Genomic DNA, 26,328 nt, shown 5'->3' with positions numbered 1-26,328 from the left:
GTTTCTAACTGACCTTTTACCTGAAAAAACTTTTTTCTTATGATGCTATAGTATTTGTTATAGTGATATAATTACAACAAGTATGAAAACAACAGTTACTTATGTGAAAGTTTAGAATTCGAAAAAAAATTTTCCTTTTATCACATGTTGAAAATTGTAAAAAAAGGGGGAGATAATAATTTAGAAACATATTTATCAATCAGTATATTTTATAAAGCTATCAAATAAAATGAAAATGATCTATCTATTATCTATTCAAAATATGGTATTATGCTCAAAATCAATTTATGTTATATGAAATAATGAAAAATCATATGAATACATTACGAATAATGTAGTATATGAATGTAACAATCAAAATTATGCGTGGATAAAGGGAGGTAATTAAATACTTATATCATCGACATAAATAATGTATTTGTATAGATTTAAATAAATTAATAACATTTTTAGATACAGTGAATGACTACTAAAATGGAACAGTCTTTTTATGCCGATATGTACTAAAAAAAATATTGACGAGTTTGTAAAAAGTTGCAAGTATATTTAGATCTACTTGAAAACTGAAGTTAAAATTTGTAAGCACTTTTGCATTCAAACCCTTCGGGTAAAATGTTTCTAACTTATGTATCCAGTATGTCTCTTTCAAAAGTCTCCCCATATTATCATGAAGTTTATCAATCAGCATAAAGGAAAAGTCATCAAGTGAGTGATCTTCGGCATTGAAATGAATTGCAACATTAGAAGAAAAATTGGGATGATTATTACTTCTTATATCAAATTTATGGCTGTTCATTCTTTTTGATACCTGTTGATGGGTTTGGCCGACATACTGTATTTTACATTTTTTACAAGTAATTAAATAAATCACGTCACTAGAAGTACAATTTCCATCAAAATGCATTTCGAATGTTTCTCCAGTATTTGTACTTGTGAATTTACTATTTTCTTTGATATTTTTACAGTGAGTGCATCTTTTTCTATTACACTTATTAGTTTTACCGTTCATATTCCGTTTATTTAGAGTTGAATGGGTAAGGGAATCTTGAAGATTTTTGGGACGGCGCCAAATGTAAATGTTACGCGCCAAATGTAACGTCTATTAACGTAGACGTTTGTTTTGTACGTTTACGTCATTTTTATATATGTATCAACTGAGGAAGCTTAATAAAGCGAAACATGTTTTGATACTTAATTTGTGTTGGTTTTTGATCCAATTATCCTTATAGTGATATAGTATTTTGTGTTGAAGTAAAAAATAACAAAACACTTTGTTTACATTTTGCTTCTTTAATGACAAATTATGTCACATTAAGCGTTACTTTTTCCAGAAACAAGCATCTTACATGACGCTCTGAAACTTTTACTATTTAAATATTGTAAAATTCATGGTTGCCCTGTCTGAAAAATTGAATTGATTTTTTTTTGTTTTTAAGGCATAATATGCCTTTAATAAAGCTAAAATGTTGTAGGTACTTTAGAAAGTGGCGGACAAACATGAATATAAGACGCTGTGGATAAAGCTTCTTTGAAAATCTCGTTTATATTTCACAGCAACTGATACCATAAAAAGTCCCCCTACTATCTAGTATATATATATACCTCCCGATCTATTAGTAAGATGCTCTCCGCTCGACACAAGCTCACTTTTCATGTCTTGTTGTAGACGATAAGATATTCTGCATAATTGAAATATTTTCTAGGGTCATGGCTGAAGATGAAATGCGAGCATTAATTAGCATTGAGTGTATTATTTAGAATGATGATAATAATAATTATTATTATGATAATATTTTTTTTTAATAAAACACGTTTACATTGTAAAACCTTCTCGAAAATCTGTAAAAAATACAATGAATTTAACTCCTCCTCATTTTAGTACTTTCTGGCTTTTCTTGGTCCCATTGAAATTGGCGTTTTTGACCGGACTACAACGATATTTTTTTATTATTATTATTTCGTTTTCTTTCCTTAGGTTCCATGGCACTGAGTGTAAAGGACAAGTTGGGGACATTTTGGAACAATGTTAACAGGAAAAAGACAATAAGGGATGACTTTCACGAGACACCCCTGAAAAAATGTTTGAATACTTTCGATATGACCCTCCTTGGTGTAGGACAAATGGTCGGAGCAGGACTCTATGTTCTCACCGGTAAGATATGTTTTAACGTATAACGAACTATAAGTTTTCCAAGATTAACTAAATGACAATACTTTTAGGCTTTCTCAACCCAAACTTCTCGTTTAACTTTGCAAATTTTTTCTCCAATAAAACCGCAAATCTGTTTCTAGTTACAAATATCAAATTCAATTCAAGTTCCATTCCGTAAGAAAAAAAAATCAAACATTTTCATTCAAACATGTTTGAGTGTATTTAGAATCAACATAAATCTCTGTGAAAGCAGAGAAAACAAATTACAGTTATCAAGGTTTTTGTTTCAGAATCGGAAGAATTGATTTTTGTTAGATACTCCCGTATCGTTACTTGCCAGATAACACGCATTGTTCTTGTCTGTAAAACTTCAGTAAATCCCTTGATAATTATGTCTGTCGTAACTGATTTTTCGACCATAATCCCTTGGTCATGACAGCTTGTAAAGTTCGCGTGACATGGGAAATTTTTTTTGAATATAACACCAAAGTTTGGGGAGTTTTCTCAGTTTATTTTAAACAGTTATTGAAACCATAGGGACGTCTTTGTTGCCCAGATTTATCTACAAATATCGCAATTACATATAATCTTCATCATGAAATCATTGCTATCATCGTCAGCATTTTCACCCTGATCTTTAACATCATCACCCTGATCATACTTATTATCATCATAAAATTATCACCATTCCATTCACCATCAATCATCACCATCATCATCATCGTCGTCGTCATCATCATCGTCATCAGCATCATCATCATCATTATAATTAACAATATTCATATCACAGTCGTTTCAGCTTGTGACTAAAATTAGATTTCTCATACATTTCACAAAATTATTACAAATGACCACTTTTGTCCTGGTTTACAATATCAACATCTTCATTATTAACGAATTATCACCATTGACAGTAGAATTGATCATTTAAATCACCGACATAACACTATGACAATCTTTTATCCTCTTATTTTGCAGGAACCGTGGTCGCAGACCTTGCTGGGCCGTCTGCTATTCTTTCCTACCTTTTCGCCGGCATTGCTGCAATTTTGTCGGCGCTTTGCTATGCCGAGTTTGGTGCCCGTGTTCCTAAAGCTGGTTCCGCCTATTCTTACACATACATTGCTATTGGAGAGGTATGGGCTTTTGTTATCGGATGGAACATTGTTCTTGAACATTTGCTCGGAGCAGCCCCATTGCGCGCGCGTGGAGTGGCGCCATTGATGCACTATTCAATGGTGAAATTAGAAAAAGTACGTTAGAAAACGTTGGTTACCTTAGTCACGAATCACGATGGATTTCTGACTATCCAGATTTTATTGCCATGGCCATCACCATATTAATCTTTGCTGTTATAGCGTCAGGTGCAAAGTTCACCGTTCACTTCAACACTGTTTTCACGGCATTCAACTGTGCTGTGATTCTATTTTTAGTAATCGCCGGATTTGCATTTGCGGATAAGCGGAATTGGACAGAACATGGCGGCTTTTTTCCATACGGGTTCGGAGGGTCTCTGGCTGGTGCAGCAACATGTTTTTATGCTTATATAGGCTTTGAGGGAATAGCAGTCTCTAGTGAAGAGGCAAGGGAACCCGAGAAGTCAATCCCTATTGCAACAATTTCCTCGTTGCTAATTGTTTCGGTGATTTACATACTAGCAACCACAGCATTAACATTGATTGTTCCCTATTATGACGTAGATCCGGCCGCTGCATTTCCAGCTGCATTTGCGACACGTGGTATAATGTGGGCGAAGTATAGTGCCGGAATAGGGACACTGTTTGGAATAACCACTTCACTGCTTGGCAGCGCCTTTTCTCTGCCACGATCAGTTTACGCCATGGCACAAGATGGGCTTCTGTTCAAATCACTAGCTTATGGCCATCCAAAGTTCCAGACGCCAGTGTTGGCCATTGTTATATTCGGATCAGTCTCGGCTTTGATGGCATTACTATTTGAAATAACAACATTAGTGGAATTCATGTCGATAGGAACATTGACTGCTTATACAATCGTGTCAGCAAGTGTTATTGTGTTACGGTATCTTCCTGTTTATAAATGTCAATTTAAACTCAAACCGGAAGAAGAGCAGCCGATTCACGATGATACCTCCCCCACTGAAGAGTCTTCAATTATTAAAAAATCAAAAAGCCAAGATGACTTTGGAAAGCTTAAACACAAACTTCGTGCACTTCCTATTCTTAACAAATTTGAACCAGGGAACGCTGTAATGGTAGCGACATTTTTGTATTTTCTGATCGCAGATCAGATAATACATAGCTAACATCCACGGTCTAACACAAAATTTCCTAACAGTCCTAACAACGCAAATTAGTTCTCACTCAAAACTGCTTAAAAACCAGCAATTTAAAAGAAAGAACACTTTTTTGTTACAAGTGTCCAACAAATTACTACACCTTCAAACTTTTAAAGTAGCGTTGGCTTAAAGAGTTGTCAATAAATGCACACTCACAAATTACGCGGATGAATATGATTTTAATCAATGAAAATGCTATTTTGAGCGATGTTGATTACCGAATACTACACAAATAGATCTGACTGCCGAGTAGTTGAATATATAGTTTTTACATGTTGGACTGTTTTGGCGAGAAGATTTTTGCTAAATTATTTACTTCAATTTTAAACAACGGGTTTACCCTGAACAAAATACCTCGAAATTACCCTAATCCGAAATGCAATGGAAATTCTTAATTTAGAATGACTTGATTTTATTCAGCTTTCGATTTTAAAACTTCTCCGTGGTGCAGGGGTAACGCGCTCGTTTGGTGTGTGAGAGGTCTGGAGTTCAAATCCCAGTCGAGTCAACATTTTTTTAATTTTTATTTTTAGTGTCTTTGTTAAGGAAATAGCCACGATATGCAAGAATAAAGTGTGGCTATCATAAAAAATGAACATAAATTATTTTTTGATGCAACTCTAGTTATGCAAATTCCGTATGTATCAATCTCTGGTGCCCTGCAAGATGACTTATAATACATAAAATAAACTTATACAGGAAAACACATACAGATATACAGTACGATTTAGATTGCAGGGATCAGAAAATACCACAGAGCTTGCAGCCCTTTGATTACTATTCGTGAGCATCCTATGTACAAATTCGTTATTGATATTTGGATATGATGAGCTAAGTGATGGGTCCTGGTGGGCTATTATTCTGCTGATAGTGTTCGTTGCCATGGTAATCACGTGCTACCTCGTGATGGTAGCACACGAGAAAAATGACGCATTTCTAACATTTCAGGTAAGACACTTTCAATGTTTTGATTTCTAAATTAGCAAAACCAATCTGTGTTAATCAGCAAAGGGAATATGTGCTTAAATAGAAACTTTAACAGTTAGAACAACCTTAACTTGCTAACTGTGTGATTTACCCTGTCTTGATGTGGTAAAAGTTTAATGTCATTATTTAAAGAAAATCCGCCTCCATAATGCCTGATTATTTAAAACGAAATCATGTTTTATCTTCAATCTTATACTTTCCGTTTGGTGTTGTATTCATGTTCAAACAACTGCAGTAAAGAAATCAAATCAATATTTCATTAGCCACAGATGGCATTTACGTTAAAATCATGAAAAAACTACCAATATACATATATCTTATTTTCTTTCCTAACACATGAATTAGAAAATAGAATGAATAATAGCTAATTTCATTACTCTTAGCCGATGTGTTTGCCTTATTGCTATTTTATTCGAAGTTTTAAATGTTTATCGAAAGGCCGCTGAAATAACCCAACAAATTAATTGCATTAACTTTTATTCAAGATATAAATACATGTTTATGGATAGAACGTCAATCTGTTATCATATGTAAGAAAAAGAAATTTTTCTTTCAAAAAGTCTAACGACACGACTCAATATGTCTGTAGGCATGCAATTATATTTCCAAGAACAAATTCACTAATATATAGGAAACTTTACATTTAAAGTACAGCAAAAAAGTCAAAATCCATTTATTAAATGTCATTACTTGTGGAAAATCTGTCTGAGTACCTCTATCTTTAAAACGAAAAGCGCGTTTATGTGCAATCAGGTCCTAGTAATACGGCGTTACATTGAATTTATATTTGTTAAATATCAGAAACATCAATAGATAATACTCGTTATGTAACGGTTGCGCAAGTCTATTTTATCAAGAAATAGTCTGGATTTAAGAACACTTTAAACCTTTCTATACTTAAGATTTTAAATCAAATGTTATTGCTGTTCTTATAATAAATAAAGAACAAAATAATCAGGTTGATGACAAGTCTTGACTAATTTTCGCGGGGAAAGCGATTCTTGAGTTCTTTGCGGGCTATATGCCATTAATTTAAGAAAACAATATAATTTAACTTTTGACTAATTTTATAAAAAAATATTTCATAAGGTATAGCTTTATACCGTTTGATACATAACCCATTATCTTAGTTTTTGTCATAAAGGTTTCAAACATATTTTGGCATAGAAGATCTACTTGAATTTAACACGGTCAGGGAGGAAAGCTCCGGTCAACAATTTACTTGAACATTCAGTCTGTAAAAAATCACTCTGTAAAGCTATTGCATCACAGAAACTAAATAAACATATCAATTCCCAATTACCTATTGCCATGTCTGTGAAAATTATTTGATTTGATATACAAATGTACCTGTGAAAAAATTCTTAAGTTTAGATATATGACAATAAATATTTAATGTACCAGGAATGAACAGATTGGTTTTGTTATGTACGCATTGTGGCGGACGTCTTTATTCTCACACAAAACCCAATTAAAAACCGGTTTATATATTGTGACGTAGATCTATTGAACTTGGTTGTTCTAAAATACAAATGTATGTGTAGCTTTTAACATTACTTTTTTCAATAAACCCACACTAAACTTCTTCATATTAGACGATTTTCTATTTTGATAAGATCTTGATTAAAGGAAGTAGTGGTTTAGCCTCGCGAAATGTGTGTCTATTAAACAAATCATACTGGACAATAGGTGCAATAATTGTTATACATTCTACTTTAAAGTAAAGATTATTCTGGCTGTATCGAAATATGAAATGTAATTTTTTTTAGTAAAGTGTTTATGATCTTGTTTAATGTACATAGATCACACATATATATTTTCAGATACCATTGGTTCCATTAATACCCGCACTGAGTATAGCATGTAACACAGCATTAATGATGAAACTAGGTTATCTAACATGGCTACGATTGGGAATATGGATGGCAGTAGGTAAGTTTACTTGAATGCGTGCGCGTGTCTGCGTGCGCGTGCAGGCGTGCGCGCGTGTGTGATTTGTTAACGATTTATAAATTGTGAGTTAAAACTTGTAAATACGCCGATACAATTTTGATTTCTAATACAGATAATTGTACTTTGTTGCTAAAGTTAAGTGATGGGTTTTCTTGAGCTGACTTTGACAGGGCTGAATTTGAATGAACATATAAAACATATAAATATCAGCTGTAAATATGATTCCAGAAATTTTCCTGCAGATGTGAACCCTTTTAAGTGTTTGTATTTTGTAAAAGTAATGTTGTACGTTTGAACATATATAAATTGATAACATCTATAGTTGAAATTGTCATCAATATGCCTAGTACTAGATAATTAAAAATAAAATGTTTTGCTTTTTTTTCATATTGACATGCAATCTTTTGTATAATTACATGTAATCTTTTTGGCGTCCGCGCCGAAGCGCGGCGCCTTTTATGTAATGAAATCAGATTTTGTGAAAGGGCGACAGCGACTTCTCGAGCCTTTTATAGTTGTTCATAATAAAAGCTGATCATTCCGATCGGTATGAGGGTGCTTGATTATTAATTAGTCGCGATATGTACAATGAATAGCGAACTGGAGAATTTCGCAATGCAAACATTTTCAAATTAAATAACCTTTTCCGTCAATAAATCGCACTCTTCAAGGTATTTTTATTTATCATTTTGTAGTACACAGTGGATTTTTATGGTATGTTATTCCGAAAGCTGTAAATAGAATGATGAGTTGATGACCTAAATATTCCGAAAATCTATTTATAGAAGTATGTACTCCTGTCGGTAATTCCCGGTCTCTCCTGGTCTATTTTGACGACCGGCGAATAGTACCACACGTTTATTGTCCGGTCTCTCCCGGTTTTGGAGTAGATGTTTGATATCGTTACAGAACAGAACAAATATTTTACAGATAAATAAGCTTTTTTTCAAAATGAATGTTTGTCACTTAGTTTGGTTACAATAATTAATAAACACAGATCAACTCTCAAAATTATTGCTTATTATTATACATAAACATACAATTCGAAAAAAAAAACCCAACAACACAAATCGCATGTTTTATTTTATCTATATGAGATAAAAACAATAAATATGAACAATAATTGAGAAAAGATGTACATTTTTATGGCATTAATATGACACTATCAACTTTGAAACATTTTATTTAATTTGTTATTCGTGTTTAGTAAAGATGCCGAGGAATTATTCAAAGTTACAAATCAGATTTTATGAATTATTCAATTGATTGATAATTTAAGAAATGATAAAGAAAAATACAAATGTACATGTATATGGTTTAAGAATAAACAATATTATATATTGAAAGATTAACCATAATTTATTGACTTTTTGCAGTTAAGTTTTGACTTATAATCGTCGGTCATTATGACAATTGAATTCTTTAAATAATAGTAAACGTAAAAACTCAGTATTAAAATAGTGCATTAAACACAAAAAAGAAAAGAAAACAATTTTCATAAAATCTGTATTTTTTTTTATTAAAAAAGATATTACTATTAGTGTATAATAAACATTTACTAGTATGCTCAACATGGTAATATAACAAGTGTCATATTGTTACTAAGTGTGAACAGATACCTTAAGAGGGGGTCTTCGCTAATAGCGATAACATAATAAGGGACAATTACACAAATGTGGTGTACAATCATTTATAATCCATATGAGTAACGCATGATATTAATAATCACGATCATAAAGAAATAACAAGTAATATTCTAATTTCTAGCATGCCAATCAAATTTATAAATAATGAACAATGTCTTTCGTTCGTTCATTCATAAGTGATATACAATTCTGGTAAAAACCAATGAACCATTGAACAGTTTATCATCATATATCTACTAGCTCATCTTCACCTGCTGCATTTCTTGCTTGGACGCCCTTTGATGCTTTGCATCAATGCTTTTCTTGTTCATATTTACATGTAATCGTTGGAAATTCATACTAGTGAAGATCACATTGTGTTTAAGAACATAGAATCAAGGCTATTAAATTTTGTTTTATTATGTGCCACTTTGGTTTAAGAAATTTTTTTGTATACAGACGTTAACGAGTTCTAAGCTTGTATTCATTATGGTATCAAACCTATGGATAGTTCTGAATACAAAGTATGTTAATTCCCAAAGTACAGAATGCGAAGATTATTTATACATTTATTTACCATTACACAGGTTTTCTGCTATATTTTGCCTACGGTATGCGTAACAGTATTGAGGGTAAGGCTGTAACGTATGGTCCCATGATAACGTACGGGGGTGAGGCTGACATGTCAACGGGAACCCTGGCCAGACTTGACGAGGAGGTCGTGCAGCAACAGCCGGAGGCAAGGGAAGAAATGAAATCATACGGCACATAATGGTAATCTTAAATTTACTGCAAAAATGTAAAAAAAAGAAGTAAGATAATATTTGTGTCAACTTAGATTTAAATTGTTCATTTTAATTTGGTTTTCATTGAAACTCTTTTGGAACTGTCTAAGGTATTCAACGTCAGTGTCCTGCACAACACAATTGCCACATGAGGATATATTGTCACGGCCCCGTAACTCATGCAGCATTTGTTTTCAAGAACATCACAGGTCAACTTACACATTTTATTCGTAAATGCGTTAACCTATTGGCTTATTTTATAATGAAGTTTCAAATACATGTAATTTAATCCTCTAAAATACACTATTAAAATGTTGTATAATTTCAAACAATTTCTTTGTTGACTATGTATTATAGGAAGACCAAGAGAGTGAAATAATTGTATATTCAACAAAACACATTGCCAAAAGTAGAATTTGGAAAGGAAACCGGAAGTTGACAATAATTGTCAGTGTAACTGTACAAGGAACCGGATGTTGGTGGAAGCATTGTGTTGCATTATGGGTGTTGTTGTGAGGCTTGTGCAGTGTTATCTATGTAGTCAAATAATTGTTATATTAATTTAAACCAATGCCAAATAATTATATCTTCTTTTCATTTCAAAATAATACAAAATACAGGCCTATACATACTTTCATTATTAAAAGATCGTCACGTTGAAATGATATCCATTATTTACTGTTTATTTGTCACTGCCAGTGAACAAATCTCTCTTACCATGTTGTTGTGAGCAAATACTTCCACGTAGTTAAATCACTAAAGTATTTTTATTAATTAAAATTTTTCTGTTTCATTTTCTGTATATAGTAAGTAAAGAAGTCAGAACATTTTAATCCTTTTGAAATGGGACAACATATCATATGACAAGGCAGAACTGATGGCCACGAGGGGCTTGGATAACTAAATGAAATAATAACCACGTCATAGAAAAAATATGCACTTGAAATTCATTTATTTTCTTAACATCACCTACATAAATAACACATATATATATTTTAAGCATTTTTATGATCATATTTTGCTTTTTAAAATAATTTTTAGAACGTCATTATACAATGTTGTAAGACCATAACGTTTTAATAATTATGTTTGATGACGTCACAAATGACATATTTTTCATTCTCCGGAACTCCGTACTTACAAACCCATCCTCTGAACTAGAATAAGTATATGCGAGGAATCGAAGTCAAACCCAAAGCATACCATTTCGAACCGATGTACAAGACATGTTCAAAACAGAACAATAATTATGTTATCCCTGTTTCTGTATGAAATAAATTACCATTGACTTAATATTTAGAAAAAATATTTTATGAGTATTAAAAACATTTGCCAGTGTTATATTATCAATGTTAATTGTTATGACATATTTAATCAAAGAGAAAATAAATTTTCTGTATGAACAATATAAGTTGCTTGATTAATTTCTCCCCATATATTTGACTTACAATATTTTAAATATGAGCCATGGTGACGCCGATTGTAGCTCAATACTTTGTTATTTTTATATCTTTTTTTAAACATTGAAAATACAAAGAAACCAAATGGCAGATAAGACATATTTACTGCTGGCTTATTTGACGTAATATGGCATATGCTACGTTAACTACATTTATAGACTATATTTATATACTACGTTGACAACATTTACAGAGTAAATTTATAGACTACATTTATAGACTTAATTTGAGCCTCGTCACGACAAAACCAACATAATGGGTTTGCGACCAGTTTGACAGGATCCATGCTGTTTGCTGTCAGTTTCTCTACTTGTTATAGGGTTTGTAAGCGAACAGCTTAGATCCTGCTCAGACTGCGCGGATGCGCAGGCTGGTCTGGATCTATGCTTGTCGCAAACCCATTATGTTTGTTTTGTCGTGACGCGGCTCAATTTTATAGAATAGATTCAAAGTCTACAACTTGAATCGTGATTATTAAAGATGAACGAGAGGTTTATAAGTAATAATGATATAAACCACGATGGAAAATCTTAAACATGAGTATAAACTGTGTAAAAAGACAGCCTTTGACATTTTAGAACTAAATTGTGTTCTATAAACGGGAAAAATGCCTTAAAAACGTCTAAAAGGGCAAAATTTGCTACTTTATTGAACCTATTCATGGACGTTAGTGATAAATGCTAGCTATCATTCACGCGAAAGGCACCGGCTTTGTTTCCATATTTTTTTTATCAAAATTCAACGTCGTGAAAATACATTTGAGCAGATGTATTCATAGGGCGGTTATCATGGAACATTTAATTTGACACGTGCCATTCCATGAAAAGTCGTTACTGAATTATTTATACTATTTTGATGACTGCTATTTATAGAAAACTAATACAATTCATGTTTTGTATGATACATGATAAGATCTAGAAAGCTGTCATTCAGGAAACATTCTAACATTTTAATCGGAAATGATGTTTATACACATGTATCTGTGCCTTTATTATGTAAGCTTTACCCTGCATATATTGTTAATGTATATTATGTGACAAATCACTCAGAGAAGCTCTCATATCTATTGTTCAGAATTGTGCTGGATTAATAAAACCTTTTTTAAAATCAAATGTCAAAAATACACTGTATTCCACTCCTTTTAGAACATCTTAATTGGCATATTTGACTATATTATTTCAATGTAATCTAATCATCAGTTCTTCCACATATTTGAGTAATATGCATGTGATGTCAAATCGATTTTCCATGTATTTCCCTTTTGTAATTAACCATTGCTCTGTTGTAAAGCGGTGTCAACTAGAACAATTCCCTAAGAGTCTGGAATATTTCAATATTGCATGAAACAAAACGTCGTTCAGAGCAGAAAATTGGCCGATTCAATCTTATTATACCGTATTTCCAAGCATAGAAGCATTTATATGTTTCATGCAAACAGATCAGCATATTTCGTAACACATGCGCACTCGTTGCGTGTTCACTTTATTAGCTGTGGGTACCGACGATGACATATCAGCGAAGTTCAACGTTTAAGAATTTTGAATATTGTAGTTCGAAGCACATACATGATTACTATTGGGACTGTGAGCGAGATGACATGGTAGAGGGGATTTACAAAAGAGGTGACTGACAACGTAAAAAGAAATGAAATGGTGTCCTTTAGATGGCTAGCTAGATTTCAGATCGTATTGCTCAAAGATTTAAAATTTCGTTATATATCAGAAGTTCCATTTTATATGATACCAAAGTGATGATGCACATAGTGTATCATGATTTTATGTTTGTTTGTTTGTTTTTGCGTGTTTCCTCGTCGGGTGACCCACCTTACCGGCTCTCCGTGATAAACAACTTCTGCTCAAGTGACCGGCTATTATTCCCAACATGATTGCTGAATCAGCGACAATCATCAAAGACAAATGACCATTACACTCAACGTCCGAGATGAATTGTAACCATGGTAACGTAGAACTTTCATCTCGCTTGAGGATCGAACCAGCGCCTCAAGAAAATGTATTAATCAAATGATCGAACATGTGAGGTTTGCATTGCACTGAAGTACAAAATCATTACCGATGAATATAAATATTCATGTGTCAATGCTTGTATACATGTACTTTTAAATACATGCTATTGTATACAGCTTATATTAATTAGTTAATTGAACATGGGGATATATTTTGCTTTAAACATAACACATAATGTTACCGGGAAGTTATTTAAAAAATGTTTTTCAAAACAGAATTCACCCTTTAAAATTAATCTCGGAGTAAAACGCATTGCTTGAGTTATTTTCTTCAAACATTATTTTTTATTGATTAAATGTTCCACCGGGTATTTGATTCTATTTTGCCAATGGTCTTCCTAGAATTGCTTTTTAAAGAAGACATTTTTCCAACAGGTTAAGAAACCTTATAATATATAGCTTCAAGAAATATTTTACATTTCTTTCAATTGTTAAAGAGAACTAGTCTATTAAAGGAGATCTTTAATAGAATTAAACGCAAGATATGTTTGTAAAACATGTATGCCTCCTATCGGCAGTCAATTAGTCATGTGGTCAGGTTATTATGACTGCCTTTGACCAAAACATCAATAGGGATTATCTATCATGACTAACGACTAGATAATTGTGACTGTAAAGGTTGTGTCCAGCAAATTTATGACAAGTTATCTTAAATCTTACCTTAGAATGTATGCATACATTTTATGAATCATGCAGGTCTCCTTAATGACAGCCAATTTGTTATATTACGTAAGACCTTGAAATATGTAAACCAAAAGCATTTTTTGACTAATAAAAATATCAACCATGACAACTCCATTTGTTGAGGTATTGGTCACGTACAAGGTCAATGTGACCTTGAACTTTGACCCAAAAAATCAATAGGGGTCATCTACTAGTCATAAGCAACCATCATACCAAGTTTGAAGTTCCTTAGCCTAAGTGTTTTTCAGTTATTGATCGGAAACAGTTATAACCTTCAAGGTCAATGTGATATTGACCTTTGAACCCTTAACGTCAAAATCAATAGGGGTCATCTACTGCTCATGAGCAATTGTCATACCAAATGTTAAGTTCCTAGGCCTATACGTTCTTTAATTATTGATCAGAAACAGTTTTTACCTAGAAGGTCAATGTGACCTTGACCTTAGACCCCTTGACCCCAAAATCTACAGGAATCGTCTCCTGGTCATGACAAATCAATATCTTAAGTTTGAAGTTCCTAGGCCTGAACTTTCTCTAGTTATTGATCGGAAACCGTTTTTACCTACAAGGTCAATGTGACCTTGACCTTTGACCACGTAACCCCAAAATCATTAGGGGTCATCTCCTGGTCACGAGCAATCATCATATCAAGTTTGAAGTCCCTAGGCCTAAGCGTGCTTAAGATATTGATCGGAAACCATTTTTACTGACATGGTCAATGTAACCTTGACCTTTGACCCTAAAATCAATAGGGACCATCTCCTGGTCACGTGCAATCATTCTACCAAGTTTGAAGTTCCTAGCCTTAAGAGTTCTTAAGTTATTGATCGGAAACTGTTTTTACCTACAAGGTCAATGTGACATTGACCTTTGATCCCCTTCACCCCAAAATCAATTAAGGTCATCTACTGGTCAAGACCAATCAACATACCAAGTTTAAAGTTCCTAGACCTAAGGGTTTTTTAGGTATAGATCAGAAACCATTTGGTCTACAGAATGACGGACAGACAAATGCAAAGCAATATACCCCCACTTCTTTGAAGGGGGGACATACAAATTATATGCTTTAGCTCCACTTTTCGAAGGTCCTCTGAGGCGATGTTGGTTAACTTTTTCGCTAAGGTCCATTTTTTTCTGAAACTATTTAACGTCATTCGCTTCAAACTTTCTATACATGTTTCAAAAGGGAATGTAATCCTAAAATATGTTTTGCAAAGTTATGCCCCTTTTCGTCCTGGTTAATCTTTTCGTTAGGGTGTTTTTTTCTCGGAAACTATCAGTAACATAAACAGCACTAGAAAGTCAAGGAAATAACACCATTTTCAACATCAGATTTGAAAATTTTCTCAGTATATGGGAGAAAACATCCCTCCCACATATACATTTATTCTTCATTTAAGCGTTATTGATCAATGTAATACAAGTAAAACATGCATATATTATATACTTTATTTTAAACCATCCATACATAGTATAATATAAAATAATTAAATTACATAATTTTACACAATAAAAAGTTGTTTGTGCACGACCATTCTAGACTGTAAAATTAGCATGATAGTGGAAGGGAGGCAACTCTCCAAGGATTTCCAATATGACTTACAGAGTTACCTCTCTTCTCAATCCATATTTATAAACATATTACAAAAAAAGAAAAAACTATTGCTAATCTTGTTCTGAAAGAATTTTTGGTAAAATTGCGTTATAGTAAACATCCTAGTAATGTTCTCTTACTTAAGACCATTATTTTACATTTTTAGACCTATTAGCAACAGTGTTTAACCTATAAAATCCTCTTCTTGATAACATTATTTCACATCATTGAAAAGATAAGACAAAATATAAACAGATACAATAGCATAAAAACGTTAAAATTTAAGTAACTGTACAAATAAATTGTATTTGCCAAAATTTATTAGTTAGTTACTATGTGGTTAACTATGAGTTTGTTTATCTTTTCCCAGAGACCTGGAATTTTTACTACAAATATCATAGATAAAACATTATCACCATTAGAATCCTTATAAATACATTGATTTAAGTAGCATTTCTCAGTAACTTAATGTAAAGCTCTCACATATATTAGGTAAAATCTTTAATATTTTAAAAGTAACATTATTACAGACTATTCGCAATAGAATACTACCAGTTTGTTCTAATTTTATGAATATTGAAACAGGATTTTGCAGCACACTTTAAAATTTCAGTATTGGAAAAAATAAACGACCGGACAGCCTTAAACAATGCTCGTTTATAGCTTCTGCTTTGGCAAATAAATTTTTCCTAATACATATACAAATAGTATTTAATGAACAATATATAACAAGTACATTGCCACTCATTATAAAGGATGAGTTATAATAGACATCAATAATATTACAATTTTGTCACATATTCTGGCCTAATTGTCAAACATGTGCACACTTTTTCGACTGTCATATTGTTTTCTGTTGTTTTTGTCAAAATATTTCTCCCAGATGTAAGCCCCCTTCCCCTACAGCTTACCGTGTTTCAAATCCGCCCCTGTTTAAAGATCCTGTAACTCAATTGTTTATGGTCTTATATCATAAATATGATGCTCAAATGAAGATTTATCAATATTGTAAGTTCCAACTAGAACTATCACTAAATGTGATTAATACCCCCACAAGTCTGCTTCGGAAATGAGGATGTTACTAGTAACAGAATACCTTGTAAAAGAATTGAAACATAGAGTTATGGTTGTGGGCAATTAAAGATAATTGTAGTTCATGTATGTTGCATTTCCTTTCAATGTGGTTGGCCATTGATGAAGTTTAATTGAATTACTCTGTAATAAGTCCAGAAAGACAAAGAAAAAGAACAAAGGGCAATAACTCTATAAATACTGAAGATAGAGTTATAGTTCTTGTGCACTGCACTTCCTCTTATTGTGCTTGACCATTGTATGAAGTTGTTTTGAATTCCAACCAGTACGTTTTAAGTTATGCTCCGGACAAGGAAAAGTATCAAAGGGCAGTAACTCTGTATTTTGTCAAAATGGAGTTATGGCTCTTGTGCACTGCACTTCCTTTGAATGCACTTGACAACTGTATAAAGTTGTACTGAATTCCAAACAGTAGTTTTCAAGTTATGCTCTGGACAAGGAAAAGTAACAAAGGGCAATAACTCTGTAATTAGTGAAGATTGAGTTATGGTTCTTGTGCACTGCACTTCCCCTTATTGTGCTTGACCATTGTATGAAGTTGTTTTGAATTCCAACCAGTAGTTTTCAAGTCATGCTCTGGACAAGGAAAAGTAACAAAGGGCAGTAACTCTGTAATTAGTCAAGATGGAGTTATGGTTCGTATGCACTGCACTTCCTCTCAATGTGTTTGACCATTGTATGAAGTTATAATGAATTCCAACAATAAGTCTTCAAGTTATGGTCCGGACAAAAGAAAGCAATGGAAAAGTAACAAAGGGCAATAACTCTGTAATTAGTCAAGATGGAGATATGGTTCTTGTGCACTGCACTTCCCCTTATTGTGCTTGACCATTGTATGAAGTTGTTTTGAATTCCAACCAGTAGTTTTCGAGTCATGCTCTGGACAAGGAAAAGAAACAAAGGGCAGTAACTCTGTAATAAGTCAAAACGGAGTTATGGTTCTTGTGCACTGCACTTCCTCTCAATGTGCTGGACCATTGTATGAAGTTATAATGAATTCCAACAATTAGTCTTCAAGTTATGGTCCGGACAAAAGAAAGCAATGGAAAAGTAATAAAGGGCAATAACTCTGTAATTACTTTAGATAGAGTTATGGTTCTTATGCACTGCACTTCCTCTCAATGTGCTTGACCATTGTATATAGTTATATTGAATTCCAACCATTAGTCTTCAAGTTATGCTCTGTACAAAAAAAGGAAGGCAATTGAAAAGCAACAAAGGGCAATAACTCTGTAATTACTTTAGATAGAGTTATGGTTCTTGTGCACTGCACTTCCCCTTATTGCGTTTGACAATTGTATGAAGTTGTTTTGAATTCCAACCAGTAGTTTTCAAGTAATGCCCCAGACAAGGAAAAATAACAAAGGGCAATAACTCTGTAATTAGTCAAGATAGAGTTATGGTTCTTGTGCACTGCACTTCCTCTCAATGTGCTTGACCATTGTATGTAGTTATATTGAATTCCAACCATTAGTTTTCAAGTTATGCTCCGGACAAGGAAAATGCAACGGACGTCTGGACCGACCGACCGACCGCCCGACCGACCAACCGACCGACCGACCACCGGGTGACTCCTATATACCCCCCAAACTTCGTTTTTGGGGGTATAAAAAGTATTATATGGAAAGATATTACCGAATTAAGATTTCACGTAAATAAAGGGAGGTAATATAAAATATAATTTTTGATAAAGTCTATGAGCCAAATTTTTCAATAAGAAATAAATGCATGTATTTCAATGATAACTTATAATGCGTATAAACTTTTGCAGTACATTTTTAACATATTATTGGAAGTTTGGAATATATTTTAGAAGGAAGATTATACACATAGATAAAATTGTTGTTACATCCTTAATTACAACATACAGGATCTTTAAATGGTTAACTGAATAATATATTGTGTTGCTGGTTAATATACCGTTAATTGCTAAATTAACAAAGAGATATATATCAATTACAATCAATTTTTGTAATGCAGTAGTTCAGCAGCCAAATTTGTCAGTTAAAATGACAATTTCAAGTACCAACAATCATATATTTACATTGTCAATAAATAAAATCAAGCATACAAATCAACACATCAACAATCAATATTAATTTTGTAAGATTGTAAAATTATGAAATATCAGTTTCTTGACTTCAAATGAATACGTTTGTTTTAAACTGAACCATATAAATGTTTGTTGAAGTCAGAACAAAAATCTAAATTTGCCATCACTTTACTCCGTGAGATATATCTGAAGGTTAACACTAATGATAATAAATAAATGATAAATAAGAATATGTACAAACACTGAACTTCTGTTAAACAGAGCTACATTATATTAATTCAATAATGGCATAGCTATAGTGACATGATTTGATATGTTGCAATAATGTTTTCATTTCAAACATTAAACTTTGAAAAAATACTCAAATATTACTAGTAAGCACATACAAATAATAGAAGCAAAACCTATAATTAAAATATACACCGAGTATATGATACAAAAAAAAAATCCTGATATTAAGCTGAAAATATTTGAATCATCAATGAATATGATAATATACAACATTAAATATTTCTGTGCAAAATATTGCTTTCCTGAGATAACAGTCATAAAAGATGAACACATTTCAACTTATATATTATATACATAGTATGATGAATGTAATACTATTTACAATTAATTCGTAATAGACTATGATTCAACTTGTCTATTCAAGTTTATGCGTGGGCTTCGTGGATAAAGAAATATTATAATCACAATAAATTCTAAATCCCTGATATCATTACTATAATAACAAACGTAATGTTTCTCTATAGAACTAAAACAAGAACTAAAGGCAAAGTGCCAGTGATCGGCAAGCTCATACGGCAGTGCTGCAGAATGTTATATCGAAGATACGAATGTTATATCGAAGGTACGAATGTTATATCGAAGGTACGAATTTTATATCGAAGGTACGAATGTTATATCGAAGGTACGAATGTTATATCGAAGGTACTGTGTTTGTGTCTCGGTCAGGCTGCAAGTTTCTCTCACGGGACAGTTACAAAATATTAATATTAATATGATATTTATGATAAAACTTTTACAATATACAAGTGTATGTCTGAGTAAAATTTACATAGAAAATGTCATAACATAAACTTGTAAACATCTTTAATTTACGGTAATTTATAACCATTATGATTCTATATTGATACTTCCAAACACACCTAACATGTACTTCAATATTTTAAACATTGTTGTGCTATTTCAAGGAATTTACTGCTGAAAGTAAACTTTGTATTTCAATTAGCTTCTATTTTCGTTGAAGATCAAGGTCTGTCATCCAATGAGTACATCAAATTGTAGTTTTTGGCATCTACGCGATTGTCTCATTATCATAACTGTTTAACAATGGCTATCATTCATAATTTTTTTATCATTATCACAATGCTAAAACAAACCGATTTATCACACTCATCACCGCAGACTGAAATTGCTCCGTCACGACAAACTCAGTGGACTTTCAAAAGATATTTCTGGTATACAGACACAGCATAATTCTCTGAAATAAAAAGAAATTGCAAGCTTTATTGTCAAGATGAAAAGGCATAATTGTAGCATCCTAAACAGTTATTACATCCTAACTATAGAGCACAATTTAATCTTTGTGTTTGCATATGAAATATCTTACTGAATCAGTCAGGAACAGGTAAAAGAATTTCTGATTTAGAAACTTACATATGCGACACCAAAATAGTATTGTCTTAATATGCTTAAAAACCTATTAAAATCCATAGGTGTTTGGCGTGTTGATTTGTCACTACCCCCGCACCCTCACCCACTCTATTTGGTATATGCTTTTAAACAATTTCCTTCATCCCCCCCCCCCAAAAAAAAAATAAATTGATATATAAATATTTAGTACTAAATATATATGCATACTTTTTTTTAAAAGCATATACCAAATATTCAAACATGTTACAAATGAAAAATACTGCAGTTTACATACTTTTTAGAGGCAGGAGGGTTGTAGAGGGGTGAGGGGGTGGGGTGGGTCCGATGGTAGTAACCAAGCAACGCGCCAAACACCTATGTTAAAAACCACCTTTGAATGAAAAGTAAGTTGAAAAGGACATAACTCCAAATAATAAATTCCAGAGTTATGCCCCTTTTCTAACAATAGAACCTTGTCATGATAAAAAAGCTTTCCAGGTTTCATATTGATACCTTAAACTTTGAAAATGTTTAGGTAATGGACTAAATTAAAGTTTTGCTTGACAAAAACGATGGCGATTTAAAGTTTTTTCTTCTGTCAACAGTCAAGCTAAAATTGTGCAAAGCATATACACTGTGTAGTCACATTTTTACATTATTTACTATTGGACAAAAAAAGCAAATAGAGGTACATGTACAAATGACTTACTTGGTTTGTAGAACAGCTAGGTCACAGTTTGAGTAGTGCATGTACATGATATCTTTTAAATGCACTGAAACCAAGAAAAAAAAATTCACTGTAAATAAAGTTTTAATTGCTGCACTTAAGTTTATAAGTACTGTACTGTTTTACAGTGTGTGTATAGTGCACACTAGCTTAAGGTCTTTAACATATACCGTTAGGAATGCACAAATTTGATACTAATTGGTACACATAGTCTCTTAATAAATATAAAATAAAGATGCTTTGGCTTTACACAAAGTTACTGAGATATGTGATGCTTTAAATCCTACACACTTTAAGTAAACACACTATGAATATAAAGTGTCATTAAAAACTGGTTTATAAATATGTTCTTTTATTATAATTTAAATAAGACATGTTCATCAAGATTTAAATTAGTCCAATATATTAGACGTTACAGGCTTGTTATAGTTTATGTCGGTTGCTTTGCCAAGAAGCAAAAATATCTCAAAGCGACCTCATATTTATAGGACTAGATTTAAATATACTTCAATAAACTTTTCAATAAATTATATTACTCAAGTATGAGCAAAGACTATATCTTTTAATTGATTCATGTCACTCTAGATAATTTCTTTTGAAAATGCATGTAAATTTAAAATTTAATATCCAGATGAATATATCCTTTAAAAATCTTAGATAAAATACAGTAAAATATTAGAGTAAATACTACTGACCTTTAACCTTTCCAAGTATATATGATAAATCATCATTTGAAGTTAGGATAAATCCATTGACATTGTGTGTTCATCATTAAGAATAATTCCCTTTTTTTATTAAATGCACTCTAGTTTCATATCTAGCTAAAATATGTATAAAGTTTAAAACGTAAATGTTTTTTTCATTCCATTCATATCCTTACTATAAAACATTCACCTGAGAATATTGATTAAATAAAATGATGTCTATTTCACCTGTCATTAGTCTCATAATCTATTTATAAATTGTTTCTCCAAGTTCATTTATGGTAACTCAGTACTTGCTGTTGATGTTTTAAACTCAAACCTGTACACTCCAGACTTCAAGGTGCCATCACGTGTGACCACAAAATTGTCTGATTGTTTTATAAATATTTTAAAGTTTTTAAATTCTGTTTCTGGTTTTATATCACAACCTTCCATATGTACTGTCACTGTATGTGGTAGTTTGTTTATAACAGTAATGAGATCATGTAACATTGAACAAGACATTGTTATATAATACAAGTAAACACGTTCAATATTGATCATTTGAGGTGACAGTGTTAATGATCTTTCACTTAGATTGATTCTATACAACCAAACACGTTTCACATGATATAACAATGATAATGTTTGTAACATTGTTTCTATGTCACTGGAAGATCTTAGATCAACACATCTAAATGTTTGTAGTTTATTGGCTGCTGGTAGTTGACTGAGATAAGATGACACAACACCAGGTTTATATAATTCACCTACAATACATTCCTCTAACAATGATACATCCATGTTTAATTGTGACACAGGTATATAGCTCAATCCTAAACATCTTAGTTGTGAATGTTGAGACAGGTCAAGGTTGAATCCCCTACATGAAGTACCATGATCGATACAGTATAAATTGTCCAATATTATTTCTTTCATTGATTTTTTACTAGTGAGGAACTTTAACAATGTCTCCATTACCTCGTGGGTCATAGTGAAACGGCTTATATTTAAACACTCCAGGTGTTGTAATTTTACCAGTCGTCCATTTATCTCTGCAGACAGCTGGAAATATTCTCCTACAAATTGATGATTTTTCCATTTACATGATATCACAATTAAACATTTTAAAGGCTTCAATAACAAGCTCATTATTTCCTTTTCTACAATTTCACCTTTATAGAATAATTTCTCTATATGTGGAAGGTGAGAGAGTGTAAACAAACTGATAATTTCTTGTAGATTACAAATACCTGCATTTTCTATCATTATTGATTTTATGTTTTCTTTATTTTGTTGACACAGATTTTGTAATTGTTTGAAGTAGTTTTGTTGTTGACAATTTTCATTAATGATGAAATCTTGTAAACACAATTTGAGGTCTTTGTTTTCCTTTCCTTCTTTGCTACAAGAAATGTACATGTCTTGAATGTCTTTTAATGGCTTTTTGTACATGTAATCATAACCTGCCAACGTTCTGTATTTGCTTGTTTTGTCATTATTGTATATCACAGGCATTAAAACACTTGATATTGTAGACATTAATGTAGGGTTCATGCCACTAATAAAAACAAACACTTTTGACATGTCTAGAATATTTTGTAAACAGTTGCACTCTTCTAAGATGATTTTCTGAACTTCATTTGTAGTTTGAAAACTTATAAATAATGCTGAAAAGTATTCTTGCACTGTTTTATGAGAAAATGAGATTTTAGAACTTTCACTTACTAATGTTTTCACTTTACTTTCTGATAGTATTCCTGATAGACAGCTTGATTTCAAATCTTCTTGGTTAATATATTCTTTAGCAACATTTCTATCAAAAACTAATGTGTGCTCCTTTTTCTTACTGAACAATGTATAAAAAGCTAGTTTCCCAATGGTCAACAGAAACGTGTAGTAACTACAGAAATGTTTATGTTTTCTGAAACATTCAGGAACGTTACTCGGGGATGTTTCACACGATGAATGAAATTTTTGATGTAACTTTTCTGTTCTAAATAGAAGGAGCTGAATAATGCCTGTATATAATTCTACTGCAGAATTTCCTATTGGAATTTTTGCAATCCATAAACATATAAGATAGAGTAACAAAAGAGGGGTGGATTCCATGTCTTCAATGTCATGGTCACTGATTGCTTCTTCAAATCTACAAACTTCATTTTGAAGTTCACCATCTTGAAGGTTCACATTCAACAACTTCATGGCATTACACTTAAACTGCCTGGCATTTTCTTTATTTAGTTTAACTAGCTCTACTGTTTCGACTATTTGACTCAAGTTTGACATTTCAAACTTCCATGGGCGGGTCGTTGTCAAGATTACACACTTTTCACGTGCATATCGATGTGGAATAATTTTAGGAACTCTTGTACAATCATTGTCAGGATGTGTCCATTCATCAAGTCCATCTAATATCACAAGACATTTTTCATCATGTAGAATGTCCTTTAATATACCTTTTGGCATTGAAGATGAGCAAGGGAGGTACTGTATGACTTGTTGTTCAATCATGTCGTCGACATCACAGACTTTAGCTGAATCTCTCAATAGCACTAGAAATAAAAACTCAAAGCCAGATAATGCCTTTAACTCTCCTTCTTTAAAATGCCCATAATTCCCATCCTTTTGATGAGCTTGACACCATGTCAAGGCAAGATATTTTGAAAACGCTGTTTTTCCAAATCCGGCGACTGCTGATAAATATATTTCCCTTGGAGATGTAAACAGGTCCTGTAACGACTTGACTCTACTTGTTTCTTTCCTTCCATCTGGTTGATACGTCTGTTTGTCAATTTCTGGCAAAATGTAGAACCCGGCTAGAGGGGTAGGGAAAGCATCTGTGAGTGGTGAAAGAGGAACTGTACTTTGATTGGTGTTGTACCATGTAATAAGCTCATCCTTCAGTTCTGCAATAGAAATAATTAAAATATTATTATAATTCATTCACGTATTGAAATGGAAAAAAAATATTATTATAATTCATTCACAAAAAAAAAAAAAAAAAAAAAAACAAAAACAAAAACATTGATATGCTGCTTTCATTTATTCTAATGGTGTCAGTGTGTATACATGTATTATACAGTAATGTAATTATATCTAGCATCATTAATAAAAAGGAAGGAAAACGAAAAAGAATCGCCGAGAAAAAAATAAGATTTTTTTTACTACTCTTTAACAACACGTTGTATTCAAATAAATCGGACATACAAAATAATGTAAAAACTGATACAAACTGTATTCGTCTGCCTTTTTTGTTTTCAACTAAAAAAGCAGACGAACACAACTTTTTATTAACTTGTACGGAAAATGTAACTGAAATTCATACAAAATGTCACAAGTATACCTTTTTGTAGTACTGGTATTCACTGAGCATCTCACTTGATATTTTACTTTATTCAATCTTTCTAAAAAATGAACTTTAGGTGGCCTCGGTCATTACTAAATTTGAAGTGCACCTAAATAAACTTTGCACTGGCTTTACTGTAATAAACATGATAAACATTATAAGCTATTATTAGTACAGCTGACGTGTGTCAATGGAATTATTTATGGAACGCCATAGCTGTCTTACAGTGGCGTAGCGCGGCCAAAAGTAATTATACGCCTTGGGGGTGGGTTAAGGGAGGGGGTGGCCCCCTCCCTTTGTAAATGGTAGTGGGTTCGGGGGTCTTCCCCCGAGAAAATTTGGATTTATAATGCAAAATAACGCAATCTGGAGACATTTGACAACATATTTAATTCTCTTTTTATCTAATAAATAGAAGATATTGGAAGAGTGTAAGTTTAATACTAAATTTATTTAATGAGTTGAATAAAATGATATATTACGTGAGCCTCTGACGGGTTAAGGGTGGGGGTGACCCCTCCCTTTGTAAATGGAAGGGCGTTCGGGGGGTCTTCCCCCGAGGAAATTTGGATTTATAGATGCAAAATTACGCTATCTAGAGACATTTGACAACATATTTAATTCTCTTCTTATCTAATAAATAGAGGATATTGAAATAGTGTAAGTTTGATACTAAATTTGTTTAATGAGTTGAATAAAATTATATTTTATGTGAGCCTCTGGAGGGTTAAGGGACGGCGTGGCCCCCTCCCTTTGTAAATGGTAGGGGGTTCGGGGGTCTTCCCCCGAGGAAATTTGGATTTATATATGCAAAATAACGCTATCTGGAGACATTTGACAACATATATAATTTCCTTCTTATCTAATAATAAGAGGATATTTTTTCGTTTGCGTGAAATATGGAATATATTTTCACGAAACATGATAAAATGCCACATACTTTCACGAGCCGGTACGGCTAAATTTTCTTAATTAGACCATTTTCTATCATGCTAGATAGTTTTCAAAACAATATTCAAGAAAAAGTTGTTTTGTATTCATCAGATTTTTCAAACGTTTAAAAAAGACTCTTTATTTCAGATTATTATAGATTTACTGTAGTTAAAAACAAAATAGAATAATATTTGATGTAATTTGATAGTAAATAATACATTTGAATATGATTTAATGACAAATTGCATTATTTTACCTACTTTAAATTTCTTG

General features: G+C 32.4%; 2 protein-coding genes across 2 annotated transcripts in view; one reads left to right on the top strand and one right to left on the bottom strand.

Annotated features, from left to right (window-relative positions):
- The window catches only part of LOC132747327 (uncharacterized), a 92,032-nt gene that overhangs the window by 42,081 nt on the left and 23,623 nt on the right, over positions 1 to 26,328 (bottom strand). The window contains exons 5-6 of the mRNA XM_060736678.1: positions 21,786 to 24,682; positions 21,073 to 21,136 (exon numbers count right to left, since the gene is read on the bottom strand). Coding sequence (XP_060592661.1) covers positions 22,071 to 24,682 — 2,612 coding nt within the window. The 3' untranslated portion in view covers positions 21,073 to 21,136; positions 21,786 to 22,070. The remainder of the gene's footprint in view (positions 1 to 21,072; positions 21,137 to 21,785; positions 24,683 to 26,328) is intronic.
- On the top strand, positions 1,973 to 11,375 carry LOC132747326 (cationic amino acid transporter 4-like). Its single transcript, XM_060736677.1, is given in 7 exon segments — positions 1,973 to 2,152; positions 3,131 to 3,343; positions 3,346 to 4,385; positions 5,229 to 5,417; positions 7,280 to 7,388; positions 9,622 to 9,808; positions 10,177 to 11,375. Coding segments are annotated over 6 exon segments (1,908 nt in total). The 5' UTR covers positions 1,973 to 1,980; the 3' UTR covers positions 9,807 to 9,808; positions 10,177 to 11,375.

The sequence above is a fragment of the Ruditapes philippinarum genome, unplaced genomic scaffold, assembly GCF_026571515.1.
Source record: "Ruditapes philippinarum isolate M1 unplaced genomic scaffold, ASM2657151v2 ctg3269_1_1_1_1, whole genome shotgun sequence".
NCBI classification, from domain to species: domain Eukaryota; kingdom Metazoa; phylum Mollusca; class Bivalvia; order Venerida; family Veneridae; genus Ruditapes; species Ruditapes philippinarum.
The sequence above is the reverse complement of the archived record's forward strand: the minus strand, read 5'-3'. Positions and strand labels throughout refer to the sequence as shown.